This window comes from Vulpes vulpes, chromosome 2, assembly GCF_048418805.1.
Source record: "Vulpes vulpes isolate BD-2025 chromosome 2, VulVul3, whole genome shotgun sequence".
NCBI lineage: Eukaryota > Metazoa > Chordata > Mammalia > Carnivora > Canidae > Vulpes > Vulpes vulpes.
This window is the reverse complement of record NC_132781.1, coordinates 126019085-126037170: the sequence shown is the minus strand read 5'-3', so window position 1 is coordinate 126037170 and position 18086 is coordinate 126019085. Positions and strand designations below refer to the sequence as shown.

General features: G+C 39.1%; 1 protein-coding gene across 6 annotated transcripts in view; it reads left to right on the top strand.

The window, feature by feature from the left end:
* The window catches only part of JAKMIP2 (janus kinase and microtubule interacting protein 2), a 183104-nt gene that overhangs the window by 115397 nt on the left and 49621 nt on the right, over window positions 1-18086 (top strand). For all 6 annotated transcript variants that reach the window (XM_072749924.1, XM_026018664.2, XM_072749925.1 and 3 more), the window contains 5 exons: window positions 3938-4435; window positions 8172-8381; window positions 10272-10370; window positions 15744-15890; window positions 16532-16672. In XM_072749924.1, coding sequence (XP_072606025.1) covers window positions 3938-4435; window positions 8172-8381; window positions 10272-10370; window positions 15744-15890; window positions 16532-16672 — 1095 coding nt within the window. The remainder of the gene's footprint in view (window positions 1-3937; window positions 4436-8171; window positions 8382-10271; window positions 10371-15743; window positions 15891-16531; window positions 16673-18086) is intronic.

The following is an 18086-nucleotide window of genomic DNA, read 5'->3' as shown; positions in this document are numbered from 1 at the left end:
TTTATTCATCTCCAGTCTACACACAAAATATCAGTGTTTATAACTTGAGAGAAATGACAGGATTACAGAGTGAAGCAATCTAATGCACCTGCCAAGAATTTGACAAAAATAACTTTATGTCATGAATATCTCCTCTTACATCTAGTAATGATATTACCTTACATTTCATAATACTTTACAGTTCAAGGTACTTTCCCATGCATTATCTAATTTAAACCTAAAAATAATCCTATTATGGCTAATTTTTAAGCATAATGAGAGATCCTCAAAAATTAGATAAAGCAATATTCTTAGATACAGCAGACTGTGAAATCAGAATGCAAACCTAGACTTCCGTATCCTTTGTCCATTTTTACTAGTTTTTTATTGTTCTCTGAAGAACTGCTAAAACTTCTCTTAGTAAGTTGCTACCTGACAGCCCTCTAGTCATGATACTGTTCCAAATACCTAATGTAAATAGATCCTGCTGAAACTGAGGATGACTAATATCCTATTACTGGAGCTAAAGTTAACTTTCCCAAGGTCCCAGATGCAAGGTAAATTATCAGAGTTCCAAAATCAGTGAAAAAGAAGGTCTCTTTTTTCACAAAAACTGCATTATTAGAAGAGAAATCAGCACATTTTTTCTTTAGAGGGCAAAATAGTACATATTTTTGGCTTTGTGGGCCGGGCCCTCTGAGACTGCTTAATTATATTGTTGCATAAAAGCAGCTGTAGGCAATATGTAAATAGAAGAGCATTGGTATGTTTCAATAAAGCTTTATTCACAAAAATGGAGGCAGGAAATTATCTGTTCCATGGGCTATAGTTTGCCCACCCATGCTAGAAGATACTCACTTGACTTTATTCTAGAAAAATGGGGAGTAAGATTTATGTTGTCCTTACTGAGGCACTTAGAGAAATATCAAGCAGAGGACAGGCATTCTTAGATGTGAGGGGTATTTTTGTTTTATTGTTGTTTTACACAAGGAAGGGATGGATGCTCTATAAAACAGGGTTGCTCCAGGAAACCCTACAAGTCTGTGTTCTCTAAACTATACGACAGGACATATTATTCTTGCCTCTGATTAGAGGGCTAGATATGGAAACACATACCTTCTTTAACTGCACACACACTCTCAGGCTCCTTATTATGTATTGTGCTAGCAACTACTGAGTAGACAAAGATGAACAAGGTTCATTGGCAGCCTTCTAGCAGTTTGTAGTGTGGAATAGGAGCAGGAGAAGAGATAGTGAAGACAGACAAGCATGCAAAAAAAGCCAAACCATAGCATAAAGAAAAATGTGATAAGGGGCAGTAAGGCAGTATTAACAACGTACACAGAAAAGACATAGGCAGGAGAAACAAGGTTTGTCCTGGGTGCTCAGGGGTGGTATGACTGAAGAGGGTGACATCCAGCTGGCCATGAGGAATGAGAGAATCCCAAAGGAAGCTAAGGGAAGGAAGGTCAGGAAGAAGAAAACAGCCATATAGATACAGAGATTCAGGGCATGTACAGGGTAAAACATAATCCCCAGTGCCAGCTGTGTGAGACAGATGAGAAGTACAGTGAGAAGCAGAAATGGGAGCTGTAAGTCCATCCAAATCTGAGAGCCTGAAAGGTGGAGCTGAGGTGTTGGGACTTCATTCCACAACCTAAAGGAGGCCTGGGTGGTTTTTTAGCAAGGTGCATAAATCAGATCAGAACTAGGCTTTACTGGGGTGCCTTGCTGGTGCCCTTGGTTAAGCACCCAACTATTGGTTTCAGCTCAGGTAGTGATCTTGGCATGGTGAGATCCAGCCTAGAGTTGGGCTCAACAGTCTGTGTGGAAATGCTTGGGACTCTCTCTCTTTGCCCCTCCCCACCATGCTTGTGCTCTCTCTCTCTCTCTCTCTCTCTCTCTCAAATAACTACATAAATCTTTAAAAAAAAATAGAACTGTGTTTTACTAAGAGAAATATCACTATCAATGTAGGGAAAGCCTGCTTCATTCAACACACCAACAACCCTAGAGGAAAGCTGTCCATGTTATATTTATAATATTATATTTATAATATTTATAATATGATCCACAAATGCAAGCCATGTGTGTGATTTTTAAATTTCTTGTAACCACAATTATAAAATGTGAAGAAGTCATTGGTTTTAATAATATACTTTATTTAATCTAATTTATCTAAAGTATTATAATTTCCACATGTAATCAATATAAAAATCATTAATGAGATTTCTTACATTCTTTATCTTATACTAAGACTTCAAAATCTGGTGTGTATTTTCATTTAGAGCAAGTCTCAATTCAGGCTTGGGATATTCCAAATGCTCAGTGTAGCTAGTGATCATTGTATTGGGCCACACAGCTCTAGAGCATATGTAATAATAAGCATCCAGGAAGGGACCTTGGCCTGCACTATAGGCAAGATTAAAAGACAGTCATTTAAGGATGCTTGGCTATTTATTTTGCCAAGTTTCCTTGTGCCCTGAGTTCTTTTAGGATAACCAACGTGGTGCTAATTGTTGTGCCTTTAAGATAAAATTCATAAATTGCCATGTGGACTTAGAAAATCCTGTTCTAGCCAAAGGTAGGTACTGTTAAGGTAAGTAAAACCTCATATGCTTTACATTTTAATTATAATAGTCTCAATAAGGAGTTTGAATCTTAATAATTTACAGCTGGAGAGGCTCTTCACCATTATTTCATGAAACCTTCCAATTTTACAAATGGCAGAGACCCAATTTCACTGAACCAGATATAACTCACAGGGCTGCCTAATTCTTCCCTTTTTCCAGGTTATTGTGTGTGTGTGTGTGTGAGAGAGAGAGAGAGAGAGAGAGAGAGGAGAGAGAGAGAGAGCCAGAGTGAGTGTGTGATTCTCTGGGTACAGGACAGGATCCGAGAAACAAAGACAGGCAGCAGAGACAAGGAGAGGGGTGGGAGACAGTAGTAAAGAACATTTGCTAAGAGGCTTTTCCAAGCTACAGATGCCAGGACCCCACCCTGATCTACTGAATCAGAGCCAGACTCACAACCAGATTAAGGTAGTGCCATGACTAAGCTATAAGGAGACCTGCATTATCATTGGGAATGAAACAAAACAGAGATTTTGTTTAACCAAAATATCTAAAACGTTTAAGAGTTAGAAGGAATACTTTATTAAACTGCTTGGAGGGTTAGTTGCAGGGGTGGGGGAACAGGAGAGGGAGCTGAGTGGGACAGGGAAGGGACATTGTGGAGCATGCAGAACTTAACAGCCACCAGACCCCTTTAATAGAAAGATGGCCCAGTGAACTGCGGTGTTTTGGGCTGATACGTGTGTACGCATCATGTCTGGGAGTACAACTAAGTTGCCATAGAAAGAAAGGTGAGGTTGAAGATGTATCAACCGGCTTCATTTCCCCCATTATAGCAGCCAAAAAAGAAGGGGGGAAAGGAGGGCAATATTTTATAATATCTCTTTGGGCCCCATTTATCAGCTTGCACCTAGCCAGGGATGTGTAGTCTAAAAAGCTCTGCAGGTGATCTGTTTGAACTTCTCCCCACCAAGGTGAAAACCGTTATAGCACTGTGTCCTCATTTTAATGTGCGTACGATCACCTGGGGACTTGTTAAAATGCGCGTCCTGATTGTAGGCCTGGGAAGGAGCCCCGGATTGTGCATTGCTGACAAGCTTCCGGGCCATGCCTGTGATGGTTGTCTGCAGACCGCAAATGGAATAGTAAGGCCCCAGACATCAGATCCCGTGTGCACCAAGCAGTAGGAGCACCCCCACGTATGTCCTCCTTTCCCACACTGCCAGCTGAGAGGCTCGTGGCTCTCTTCCCTCCGAGCACACAGTGCTGAGTTGGAAGACGTGAGGAAGTGGGGGAGCCCAGGGCTCTGAGCTAGACACCCTGCTTAGGAGCACACCTGGCCTTGGAGGCTCATCGCGTTCATGCTTTTGCCTCTCTGCCTTTAGGTGTCTAAGCTTGAAAGAGAGAAGACTCAAGAAGCCAAGAGGATCCGGGAGCTGGAGCAGCGCAAGCACACGGTCCTGGTGACAGAACTCAAAGCCAAGCTCCATGAGGAGAAGATGAAGGAGCTGCAGGCCGTGAGGGAGAATCTCATCAAGCAGCATGAGCAAGAAATGTCCAGGACGGTGAAGCTGCGGGATGGAGAGATCCAGAGGCTCAAGTCGGCTCTGTGTGCCCTCCGGGACGGCAGCAGTGACAAAGTAAGGACAGCGCTCACCATTGAGGCCCGGGAGGAGGCCCGGAAACTGTTTGACGCCGAGCGCCTTAAGCTCCTACAGGAGATCGCGGACCTGAAAACTGCCAAGAAGCAGGTGGACGAGGCTCTAAGCAATATGATCCAAGCGGACAAAATCAAGGCTGGGGACCTTAGGAGCGAGCATCAGTCCCACCAGGAAGCCATCTCGAAGATCAAGTGGGAGTCCGAGCGGGATATTCGGAGGCTGGTTAGTAACCCAGGGCGGCCGGCGGCCTACAGCCATTCTCTTTCCAGGTTTCAGGGCGCCACGGGTGTGCCTCTTCTGGGGTCTCTCACGAGTGGATTATAAACGGTGCCCACCTCCTGGCTAGCCCTCCGTCCAAAATACACGGTCGGTCCACAGGTAGACGGGTAGATGGGTAAGCAGGTAGATACGCTCCAGCCAAAATCGAAATTGTTAAGCGTAGAAGACATTGGAATCACCTTTCTTCTTAAAAACGGTTTATTCCAGCCTCACATTTATATGGAGAGTATCTATTCAGTGACTCCTGTTTACTTGAATGTCTATAAGAATATTCTAAATTATGAACTCTTCTAAAATCAACATGTTTTGTGGGCTTTCCAATTATAAAATGTTCCTGGCATTTCACAGGGATGGGGAAGCTTCTGTGGCTTTCAAGGTATCTGGAAGTGGCGGCCGCTGAGAGCATCCTGAATGATTCACCTGTCTGCTTTCCAGGAACTGTGTCTGAAAGCAAGAAATAGAGCTATAAGATCCCTAGTCATTTTAAAAATAGATTGGCTTTCTCAAAATAAACAAGGGCCATTCAAAACAGTGGCCGTTATAAATTTTAAACTAAACGTCATTCCTAAGTAGTTTATTTGCTATTGCCAATTTCCAAGACTTAACTTCAGTCCTGTAGAGTTGGATCTCTCTTTTTAATACGTATGACCAAAAGCCACATTGGTCTCTAACCATACCTACCAGTGAAACAAATACAATTATTGTGTGAAAGCCATATTGTCCTAGATTGACCATTTAAGAAGAAACATTTACGTGCATTTATACTCATTTGTTATATTTTATCAAATCGTTATGTCTTATCAAATTACTCTTCACCTGTTAGAAAGCACTTTATGCTTCTCTAACAATAATATTTTCTGGGCACCTGGCTGGCTCAGTTGGTGGAGCATGTGACTCTCAATCTCAGGGTTGTGAGTTCAAGCCCCACATCGGGGGCAGAGAATACTTCAAAATAAAATATTTAAAAATAATAAGAATAGTAACAATATTTTCTTAGGAAAACTACTTTCCTTTTGCGTCTGCCTATCCTAAGCAATTATTTTTTAAGAACTCCAATTATATTCCTTGAACCATATCTCTGAGATTTTGATTTTAAGTAAAAGTGGTTACCATAGAACATTTTAAAAAGCTAAACGTGTCGTTTTCTTTGTACTGCAATACAGTGTGACCGTAAAATGTTGCCTTTTCCACACTTTCCAAAATCTTTGTCTGCAATTCATTCTATTGCCCTGGTTGACAATAAAAACCAAACACAGTGCAGAAATATTGGTCTCTGCCCTGCCTTTGGTTTTTGAAATGACAACAGCTGATGAAGAAAGAACCAGGACCACCAACTCTGGAGTCAGCAGGTGGGTAAATGAAAAGGATGTTGTATGTCAAATATTTGTGTTTGTTGATGGTTTTCGATACAAAATCTGCAAGTATATCCCCTTCTTGATCTGTAGTTTCTTTCTGTGACTTGCTTTTACCAGCATACTGCTGAAGGAGACATGCAGTCTCTCTTAGTAACAATGTAAAATCTGAGCTACACTAAGAGTGGTTAAAAAACTAGGTGCAAACAGAATGACATAGGAAGTTTTTTCAGTAGTACAGATGCACTTGTCTTCAGTTTTTTTCTTCTCGTCCTGTCACTACCCCCACACCCAAGCTCCATTTTTGAAACTGGAAGGGAGAGAAGTGAAAGCCATTCTGTTTAGAAAATTTCCCCAGGGAATTCTAGTAAGGCACCCCTTCCCATCTAAGGATTAGAACTTTGGAAGATTTTCAGTATTCTGAAACCAGAGTCCATGCTTACAACCACTACACAACAGAAAATCGTCAATACTGATTACTGGATATTCTACAGAAAACTAGTTTGGAAGATGCTGGAGATATAAGTATAATGTTGGGAACAGTATTGCGGAGTCTATTAGAATGGGCTCTGGAGTCAAAAGATTGAATTTAAAATCTGGCTTCATCACCTATTTGCCATAAGATTATGACAAAGTTTTCAACCCCTTAGGTCCTCGGTTATGGTCTGTAAAGTGGTGATAACAGAACTTGTGTAATAGGATTGTTATCAAAGGAGATAAAGATGTAAAGCTCTGAGGATAGTGCCTTGACTGTAAAAAAAAAATTAATAACTTTTAGTTATGATGATGGTGATGATGAAGATGATTATATGGACAGTAACAGAGTAATTTCCAACCAGTTCATTTAGGTGGGGTACGTCAGAACCCCTAGGAGCATGGAGGTAACCCACTAGGAGCCACGGTAAACTGTGAATGACATCGTAGATGACAGCTCTAACATATGAATGTACTACCTGGTTAGGAATAACACTGGGTTCAAATCTTCTACAAGGAGGTAAAAAGTAAAGACAGTGCTTTCATTCCTAAATTGACAGGACAGTGTTTGACTACTCACCATGTTATCAGATGATATCTCAGAACCATGCAGAATTTAGCCCCACATCCTTCCAAAATTGATGTAATCCTGTGTAATGTAATCCTGTAATCAAGAAGCAGTAGCTCGCAGATACTTACCTGGGGAAAAATGGGACTATGCGGCAATTTTTGTTATAAATATATACATAGGTATATTTATATAAGGAACACAGCAAAGAAAGATTTACACAAAGTAAATTTGTTATAAATAACGAGACATTTTTGTTAAAAGAACTCTAGAATATCATTTGTATTAAATGTCTCTGTCCTGTCGCCATTTTGAATATTCTTATGAACTATAATGAAATGAGAAGAAAGATTTTGCCTCATCGTTATGCTCTCCTCAGAAATTGTTTACAGACATTAAGTTCACTAGCCTTCACCAGGGATGGCAAAATTTTTTCAGCCCCAGTGAAACTGATCAGTTGGTATTCAATGCTTATGGCCTTTAGTTAACAGATAATTCTGAGACCATGCCAAGGTTTAACAGAGGTGAATGTTGAGACCAAGAAATATGTCCCACAGATGAAGGCAGGAAACAGTGGCTAATAATACCAGGTGTTTCACATTCCTCTTCTTGTTCCATCCAACCAGTTTTCTGACAATGATGATAAAATGGTTGCCTTAGCTTTTTGCTCTGAAATATGGAAAGGAATGGGAAGATCCACATAACATGAACCATGTTCCAAGTTCACTCCTGAATTCACTCCACATTCACACCTGAATGCAAACATATTGGCCTTAATAACTGACAAGGCTTCTGAAAAGTCTGCAGCTTTGTCAGTAAAAAGTGACCAATTCATAGTGGCTTCTGCTGTTTAAAGTGATCTTAAAGGCTACTCCTCCAAACAGGAGGAAACATGAAAAATTGTCCCAGGAAACACTGTCATGGAATATCAAGTATGTCTTTATTAACTCGAATGATCCATTTTATTTTATTTTTAAAATGACCCATTTTAAAGTTAAATTTACCTTTCTAAATCCAACCAACCTAGACCACTTCAAACAATATATTGAACTAAAGTTTCTACCCAAGGTGTACCAGAGAGAAAAGGTTATTCTCCTTGATACCTGATGATCCTAGGATAGCCTTTCATTGCACAATGTTGCCTTGTCATAAATTCAGCATACCTGTCATGGTCATAATTTTTTTCCATAACAGTCAGCGGAAAGAAATTAAACTCATACCATTGTAAAAATGCGTTTTTTTACAGCATTGTTAAATAAAATGTCCTGGGTGTCATTTAATTCAGATGGATGAGATTAAAGCCAAGGACAGGATCATCTTTTCCCTGGAAAAGGAACTGGAGACTCAAACTGGCTATGTACAGAAACTCCAGCTGCAGAAGGAAGCTTTGGATGAACAGCTCTTTCTGGTCAAGGAGGCCGAGTGTAACATGAGCAGCCCGAAACGAGAAATTCCAGGAAGAGCAGGAGACGGCTCTGAGCACTGCGGCAGTCCTGTAAGTCTGTCCGAGCTGAAGTGAAGAACTCAAGAGTCATCTTTTATTTAGCTCCCAAGTTTTACTTTTCACTTAAGCTCTTTTCCTGTTTACTGCAGAGAAATCAATTGTACCTCCTACTATAAAACCAGCTAGTATCTTGGGAACAGGGTTTTCTAAACTCATAGACAACAAAGTGGTCTGCACTGCATTAGCTGATCACAAGAGAATTACAGGTCTTTTTAAATCTTTCATAGAATTTTTCTACCCATGTGATACCTATCCAAACTTCAGCCTATTATAAGAGTCATAAATTAGATGAAACTACTTTGCCTCTTGCCAAGACTAGCGATTTTCCCTTGTGTGAACCATTGGTTTTGAAACTGGCAAAGACAGTTGTCATCTACAGGGGTCAAAATGTATAACTATATAAAAAACCAAACCACTTAAATCATCATCTGAAAGCTTCTAGTCTGATTGAACTTGCCACTTATTACCTTGGATTTTCATTATTTTATATGAGAAATTATTTTCAGAACTGCAACCATAGAAATCAGCTTGTATGTAGTTGACTTTCATAACATACCTTTCAAATTATGTAGCTGCTAAAAAGATGAAAATGTATTATTTAGCAACAGAGATAGGTTCCAAAGTAGTACTTAGAACCGAGTAATGAATAATTTATGAATTGGTATTCAGGATATATATATCCCCGTAGGTGGCAGAACCAGGATTTAGCAGATGTATGTTTTAGTTCTATCACTGACATTTACCTGCAATGCAGCAAAATTATCAAGAGAATGAGCTCTAGGGTCAGACTACTTAGTTCAAATTCTGGACTGCCACTTACTGTATGACCTTAAGCAAATCCTTTTACTGCTCAGAGTTTCCTCATCTGTAAAAGAGAGGCAGTATAGATACTCTGTAAGGCTGTTCGAGGTCTACAAGAGATGGTCTGTAAAATATTGAGCACAGTGTCTGGTTCATAGTTACCATTCAATAGATATTAATTAAGGATCTATTGAAAGTAGCCACAAGACCTTGAACGAGTTATGACCTCCCTGAATCTTCCCCTGAATCCTGCCTCTAGGATTTTATGAATCGGGAGATAAAATGTGTGGGGAACTGCTTTGTCAACAGTACAGCACTATAAATAAATAAATAAATAAATAAATAAATAAATAAATAAATAAATAAATATTTTAAAAAACAGTACAGCACTATCAAAATGTAAGATGATAATGGAATGCAAGTGTATAATGGTCCTGTGGACTCTAGAGCATAGAATTAATCCATGAGTCCCAAGTGTAAAGTGACCCATGGTAATTATGCCAGTGGGGAAGCCAGTAGCTCTGGGCAAAATGTACCAGCAATGGCTATCTTATAAGCTACTGCCTTTTATGCATGAAGGTAATGCACCAACCTTCTCACACTGACTTTTTTCTCCAGGAGTATGCAGGAATTTTCAAAACCCAGCCCTACCTTCTACTCTTTGGCTAAGCGTGATAGGACATCTGTCTTAGCTGTGGAAAGCAATGTGCAGCCTTGACTTAAGAGATGCTCCCCGAACCTATTGTAATCATGACATGCATGACCTTGATCTCATAGCTCACAGATCTGATAGGCCCATCCAGCCATCTACCACTCTACCTGCCAAGAGTCAGGGCTCCAGAGAGTATCTGCCACATGGAATTCATTTGCATTTTCAACCAGGCCTGGTCTTCAACCCAAGTAGCGAATATTAAGGGTTAGAAGAGGGTTAATATTTACTTTCATCTGAATATGGAACATTTTACTCTCACCTTATAAGTCAGATGAAAGGAACCAAGTCTCTTACTTTTATGAGTGGAATTCCAAAACTTTGTAAGAAGTGTTAATTGAAGAAATACCCATTTTACTTTTCATGTGTAGGATTTGAGAAGAAATCAAAAGAGAATAGCTGAATTGAATGCCACTATAAGAAAATTAGAAGACAGGAACACCCTGCTTGGAGATGAACGAAACGAACTGGTGAGTTTGGACCAGAATTATTTATTTTTTTGTTTTGTTAAGGGTTTTCTTTTAAAAAGTAGATATGATGTTGTAGAAGTATAATAAAGAAAAGTGCTTTTACAAATAATAAAAGTCCAGTTTAATAAATACACCCAAAGTGATACACCCAATAACCACCACCCAGATGAGTACCTGGAAGATTACCAGCACCTCAGAGCCTCCCATTCTTGTGATGACTGCCAGTCACATACTTCTAGTTTTAATCACTGTACTGAATTCTATCACTATAGATGTCTGTCACCATTTTTAAAATGTTTTATAAATGGCATCATACACTAATTACTCTTCTGTGTCTGGCTTTTTTGCCCAGCATTACATTTTGTGAAAGTCATTCATTGTATTATAATTATCATTCATTCATTTCCTTACTCTGTTTGTATTCACTTAATACACCTCAGTATTCTTCGGTTATTAATGGACATTTATATTGTTTTTTAATGGTTTTGTTTGTTTGTTTTTTAATGGTTTTAATGTTAGTGGTACTGACACTGTCATTCTGCTGAGAACCTACCATGGAGCAGAATGATTGAGTTGTGGTGTATGTGTGTGGTCAGCTTCAGTAGTGGTTGCCGGGTTTCCAGTTGTTAGAATTGTTACATTCCCACCACCAGCATGTGAGACTTGCTGTTTCTCCACATCTTTGCCAACATGCACTGATCGTTGATCATATTAGTTATTATGGTGGGTGTGAGTGATATTCTTATTGTAGGATTTAATTTTTACTTTCCTTAATAATGAGGTTGAGTGGCTTTTCAAATATCTTTTGACTTTTTGGGTGTCCTTATATGATTTGCTCTTTGTCTTTGTAAAATTTTCCTTTGTGCTGCCTTTATTATTTTTATTAATATTAGGAATTCTTTATATCATTTTTGGGCATTTGTATTTAAAATATTCTGTTCTGGGGATCCCTGGGTGGCTCAGCGGTTTAACGCCTGTCTTTGGCCTAAGGCGTGATCCTGGAGTCCTGGGATCAAGTCCCGCATCGGGCTCCCTGCATGGAGCCTACTTCTCCCTCTGCCTGTGTCTCTGCCTCTCTCTCTGTCTCTCATGAATAAATAAAGTTTAAAAAATAAAATTAATTAATTAAAATAAAATAAAATAAAATAAAAAATATTCTGTTCTGGGGGCCGCCTGAGTGGTGCAGTTATGAAACTGACTCTTGGTTTCCACTCAGGTCATGATCTCAGGGTCCTGGGATGGAGCCCCCCTGTTGGACTCCATGCTCAATGAGGAATCTGCTTAAGTTTCACTCTCCCTCTCCCATTGCTCTTCCTCCCTCCTTGTTTGCACATGCTCTCTCTCTCTCTCTCACTAAAATAAACAAATCTTTAAAAAAAAATCCTGCTCTGTGCCTTACATTTTACCTTCTTACTGGTGGCTCTTGGTACAAAAAAGTTATTTTCAGCCTTTCCTGTTTTCCAAATATATGCATTTTAGATCATGAATGTCTCTAAACATGACTAGTTTCATCCCATATGTTTTTTTAAGTCATAATGTATTGTTCTTTAGTTCAAAATCTTTTATAATGTATGATTTCTTGTTTAACCGTTGGGTACCTTAGCACTGTAAGGCTTAACTTCCAAACATTTGAAGATTTTTGAGTTAACTTTCTGTTACTGATTTCTACCTTAATTCCACTATATTCAGGGAATATACTTTGTATTATTTTTTTTTAAGTTGAAGTGCCCTTGACACACAATGTTACATTACTCAGGCATACTTTATATCATTTTATTCTTTAAAATATGTTGAGATTTGCTTTATGATGGTAGCATATTGTCAATTTTAGAAATGGTCCATGTTCCCATGAAAAGGAGGTATACTCTGTAATCATAGCGTGTATTTTGAGTCAATTTCATTAATAGTCTTGTTTATTTTTTTTTAATAGTCTTGTTTAAAATCTCCTATATCTTTATAATGTTTTTGTGTGCTTCTCCTAACAGATTTGTCCATATCTATTCTTAGTTCAGTCGAGTTTGCTTTATATATATTTGAAGTTATGTTACTAGGTACATCTAAATTAAGATTTGTTAAGTGTTTGCATCATTAGTTTTTTTTAATCTTTAGTAATACTTCTTGACTTAAAATCTTGGTCTGATGTTAGTTGCACCATATTTTTTTCTTTTGGTGGTTCCATGAATGTCTATATTGACCTTCACACTTTCTCAATAGTATTTAAGCTATATCTTTTAAAAGGAACAGTTTTTTTGTACTTTGGATCTATGGCTACTAATGTATAATAGAATTACCGATATTTGCTTTTAGTTGTGTTTTCCTGTGTCTTTCATAAATAGCATCTACTAAGTAAATTTAACTGTTTAAAACTCTTGTCATTGACCTTCAGAAAAGAGACAAAGTTTAGGGGCGCCTGGGTGGCTCAGTCAGTTAAGTGTCTGCCTTCAGCTCAGGTCATGATCCCAGGATCTTAGGATAGAGCCCTGTGTGTGTCGGGCTCCCTGCTCAGCAGAGACTCTGCTTCTCCATTTCCCTCTTCCCCAACTTGTGCTCTCTCTTCTCTCTCAAATAAATGAATAAATAAAATCTTTAAAAAGGAGAGAGACAAAGTTTAAAATAATGAACCTAGTGGAATAATTTGTCCTTGTATGTGCTTAATATCTAATATGATTTCTTCAGATACTGAAACTCAAATCTGAGGATTAAATGAGGTTATGAAAAATTTTGGCCTTTGATATAAAATGAGTTTTCAAACGACAGTTAAGATACAGTTGGGGAGGGACGCCTGGGTGGCTCAGAGCACCTGCCTTTGTCTCAGGTCGTGATCCTGGGATCCGGGATCAGTCCTGCATCGGCCTCTGTGCAGGTCTGCTTCTCCCTCTGCCTGTGTCTCTGCCTCTCTCTCTTAGTCTGTGTCTCTCATGAATAAATAAATAAATCTTTTTTTAAAAAAAGAGTATATTTTTAAAAAAAAGATACAGTTGGGGAGTACTGTTTTAGAATCTCACAAGCAGCTGTTTCAAATATTTATAGGTAGCTAAGTCTCCTACCCCAGCACTTCCTAAAACATTAGATTCTCAAAAATAGGAATGAGTACTTTAAACAGTCTTGTCAGATGGTTCTGTAACACCCCACCACTTCCCTTGCTTCAGTACCCCTCCCCCAATACATACTCATTCAGAAATATTAGTATAAAATCACTGAAATAAGCATGGGAACTTTAACATGGAAATCCATTGTGTATAGAGGGACCATAAGATACGTCATCCAAATGAGAGTTTTGAGAGTAAAAGAGGGGATTATTAACGATTACCCGGCATTCTTATGAAGACGGCATTCATAAAATTAGACCAATGGTTCTCAGGTAGAGGCAATTTTGGCAGTGATTGTCACAACTACGAGAATGTTACCAGCATCTAGTGGGTAGAGACCAGGGATGCTGCTAAACATTCTATAATACCCAGGACATCTTCTTTTTTTTTTAAATAATAAATTTATTTTTTATTGGTGTTCAATTTGCCAACATACAGAATAACACCCAGTGCTCATCCCATCAAGTGCCCCCCTCAGTGCCCATCACCCATTCACCCCCACCCCCCGCCCTCCTCCCCTTCCACCACCCCTAGTTCATTTCCCAGAGTCAGGAGTCTTTATGTTCTGTCTCCCTTCCTGATATTTCCTACCCATTTCTTCTCCCTTCCCTTCTAATCCTTTTCACTATTATTTATATTCCCCAAATGAATGAGAACATATAATGTTTGTCCTTCTCCGATTGACTTATTTCACTCAGCATAATACCCTCCAGTTCCATCCACGTTGAAGCAAATGGTGGTTATTTGTCGTTTCTAATGGCTGAGTAATATTCCATTGTATACATAAACCACATCTTCTTTATCCATTCATCTTTCGATGGACACCGAGACTCCTTCCACAGTTTGGCTATTGTGGACATTGCTGCTAGAAACATCGGGGTGCAGGTGTCCCGGCGTTTCATTGCATCTGTATCTTTGGGGTAAATCCCCAACAATGCAACTCAAAGAGTTAAAAATAGACCTGCCCTATGACCCAGGACATCTTCTCATGACAAAAAATATGTAGTCCAAGGGCACCTAGGTGGCTCAGTGGTTGAGTGTCTGCTTTTGGCTCAGATTGTGATCCAGGGTCCTGGAATCAAGTCTCACATACAACCCCCCACAGGGAGCCTGCTGCTCCCTCTGCCTGTGTTTTTGCCTCTCTGTCTGTGTCTCTCATGAATAAATGAATAAAATCTTTAAGAAAAAAACAATCTAGCCCAAAATGCCTAGAGTGTAGAGGTTGAGAACCCTGCCTTAATCTAACTGGCAAACCAGAGTATGGTCATTCTTAATTATGGGTGGATAAGAATGTAATCATACTTTTCCTAGGCTCAGTGAGAATTAAGTGTTCTTAAACACAAATGTCAGTAGAGTTTTGAGAGTATATTAATTTTCTCAATCACATTTTCTTAAAAATAAACATCCTTGGGACCCTTGGCTGGCTTAGTCAGAAGAGGATGGGACTCTTGCTCTCAGAGTTGTGGGTTTGAGCCCCATGTTAGATGTAGAGATTACCAAAAAACAAAAAAAATCTTAAATAAATAAAAATAAGCAGGCTTAGTATGGTATCAGGAGTCTTAGCAACATCTCTCACAAGAAGAACAGGCTTTGATGACAACCAGGCTTGGCTTTCGGTCCTGGTCATACTCTCTAGTGACTTGTGATTCTTATGAGTTACTTTATCTCTCTGAGCCAGTGAGGGGTCATTGCAGGCCTGGGGAGAGGGATGAGCAGCATGAGATTGGGACTGAGCATAGCAGGGTACCTGAGCCGGGGGAATAATGAGCAAGCAAGGCATATGATTGCTCTTCCCCAGCATTTCCAAATGCAGAACCTTAGCAGCACCTCCTTGAATGTAATACTTGATACAGAGTTGTGAATGCTATGATGAAAAACAATTAGGGGAAACCGAAAACAAAGCAGTCAGGTTGTTAAATGAAGAGTGGAAATGGTCAGTTCTGAGGTACCTGGGTGGCTCAGCGGTTGAGTGTCTGCCTTTGGCTCAGGTCATGATCCCAAGGTCCTGGGATGGAGTCACGCATCAGGCTCCCTGCATGGAGCCTGCTTCTCCCTCTGCCTGTGTCTCTGCCTCTCTCTCTCTCTCTCTCTCTCTCTCTCTCACTCACTCTCTCTCTGTCTTCCATGAATAAATAAAATCTTAAAAAAAAAAAAAGAAAAGAAAAAGAGTCAGTTCTGAGACACATAGTGAAGCAGACCACGGTGACTTCCAATGGGCTTTCACCCCTTCTGCCCCCACATCCACTCCAGCACAAGAGACAAATTATAACTTGTGTCTTCCCAGTTAAAACGTGTGCGGGAAACCGAGAAACAATGTAAGCCTCTTCTGGAAAGGAACAAGTGCCTCGCCAAGAGAAACGATGAACTGATGGTGTCTTTGCAGCGCATGGAAGAGAAGCTAAAAGCCGTTACCAAGGAAAATTCAGAAATGGTGTGTATCACAGACTCTGCAAAGCTGCAGCTTCCTTCTTTATATTACTCCAATAACCTGATTTGTTGTTCTTTCTCAGTTTGTTTTTAAAATACAATGCTATTCTTGAAAGTTTGGTTTTTTTCCTGTGTAAGCAAGGAATCTTAAAGGAAAAAAAGCAAGAGAAGGTTGCTGCCTCTGAATTTTAAGGGGTTTCTAAATTTGCAGAATGGTAGGAGTGCTTCCAGGAATCTGCACACTTTCTAAAATCTCCCCAGTAGAGAAGGCAAACTTTCAACATAGCTCCTGAGCCACAGAAACTTCCTTCCAAGAATGTCACTAACATGCTCTTTATAGAACTGTACAATGGGCATCTCTCATCTTCTGAAACATTGCATAACAGTCGAGAAATAGATGCCATCATATGTATGGTACAAGCAATAAGGTCATATGCTCCTTAACAGAGATCTTCAGACATCCCCAATGAATTTGACTTATAGCAAATAAAATATATTTGAGGGTTTTGGTTGGTGTGTATGTGAAGCTGAGCAATTTTCAAATTTAGCTGGAGCCTTATAAAGTTTCTATAAGTATTTTATGTTAACTGCTCAAGTTTGGGATTTTTAAATTCTGTACCTATACTTTCTTCTTTTCCAATCCAGAGAGAAAAAATAACATCCCACCCACCCCTAAAGAAATTAAAATCTCTGAATGACCTCGATCAAGCTAATGAAGAACAAGAGACAGAGTTTTTAAAACTTCAAGTCATTGAGCAGCAGAACATTATTGATGAGCTCACAAGGGTAGGTCTTGATCAATCTATAAACTCTAAGCCGTTCCCAAGCACAAGTAGCCAAGAAATCAACATACACTGGAAGCACTTAATAATTTCAATTTGGCCTCAAAGGCCCAAGTTTATATATTCAATATATAAGTTGAAGAGTCTCTGTTTTATACATTTTCAATTATAATCCTTTGTTAACTAATTTAATAACAAATAGTGGCTATACAGTACCCTACAAGAACTTTCAAATGCATCATTAGGTGAATAGGTAGGTAATATGGGTATACCTTATAATTGCCTTCCAGTATCAAGATTCTGAGGCTCAGAAATTAAATATTTGGCCAATAAAAACAGGACCATATGCCTCTTATTTCCCACCATTTATTTAAGTTTTTTATTTCCCACCATTTAATTTAGTGTCTAGCACATTGGTTCAGTTTAATGAACAGTATCATCATAATTATATGACAGAGTGGAAATTTCAGGCTCAATCTTCTGACCATGACTTCAGTACCTGTAGAGCAGTTATTACTCACATTTGCATCAGTTAAGGCCTGTTTTATCAACTGCAGTGGCCTAAGATCTTCAGATGCTTTTGGGTTTCTTCTTTGCCTCTGTCTTTTTTCCATGACTATTATCTCTGGTTGTTTTCACTTTAGGACCAAACCAAATGCTGGAGAGTTGAGGAGCTAGCAATGGGGGTAGGGGGTTGGGTTGGTTAGACAATGTCTCCAGAGTAGAGTAATAAGCAAGATGATTTACTGCTATTGAGGAGAGAAAAGATGATAACTTCTGTTTATAACTATTTGTGGTTTATCCTTTTAAAATCGTTTATGTTGAGTATATGTTATAATGCATATACTGTATTAGGAGAGCAATCTAAGTATCGATTTTTCAAGTTTCAGCTATATTGAGGTTATATGATCAAAATATTTTTACAAGGTGAGACATCCTAAAGGTTAACATCATTGGCTTAAAACAGACATCTTATTAAACATGGCCTTCTGAAGCAATGTGCCTCTTACTTCACATCCACATCCTTAATAACTAGTAAATCCCAGATTCACTTGGCCAAGACTTTTCTTGACTTTGAGTATTTGAGCTTAAGCTCAAAAGTTCCTTTTATGAATTTGACATATTGAGGCATGTCATCCATACTTACAGGGAAACTAAATGTCACTTACTTAATCTACCTTTGAATTTGTACAGTCAGTACATGGAGTACTTAGTGGATGAACACCAAATTCCCAGGATATCTCCATCCATAACAAGAATGAATCAAGAAATCACTTGTGATTTCTAGATTTTTTTTTATTTTTCCCAGAACATTCCAACAAGAACACCCCTCTCCCCTGCAAAAAAACACCCACTAGATGATTCCAACCCAGTAGACACACGTTTCCCATTTTCAGAGGCTGCAGGTGAGAACAAGG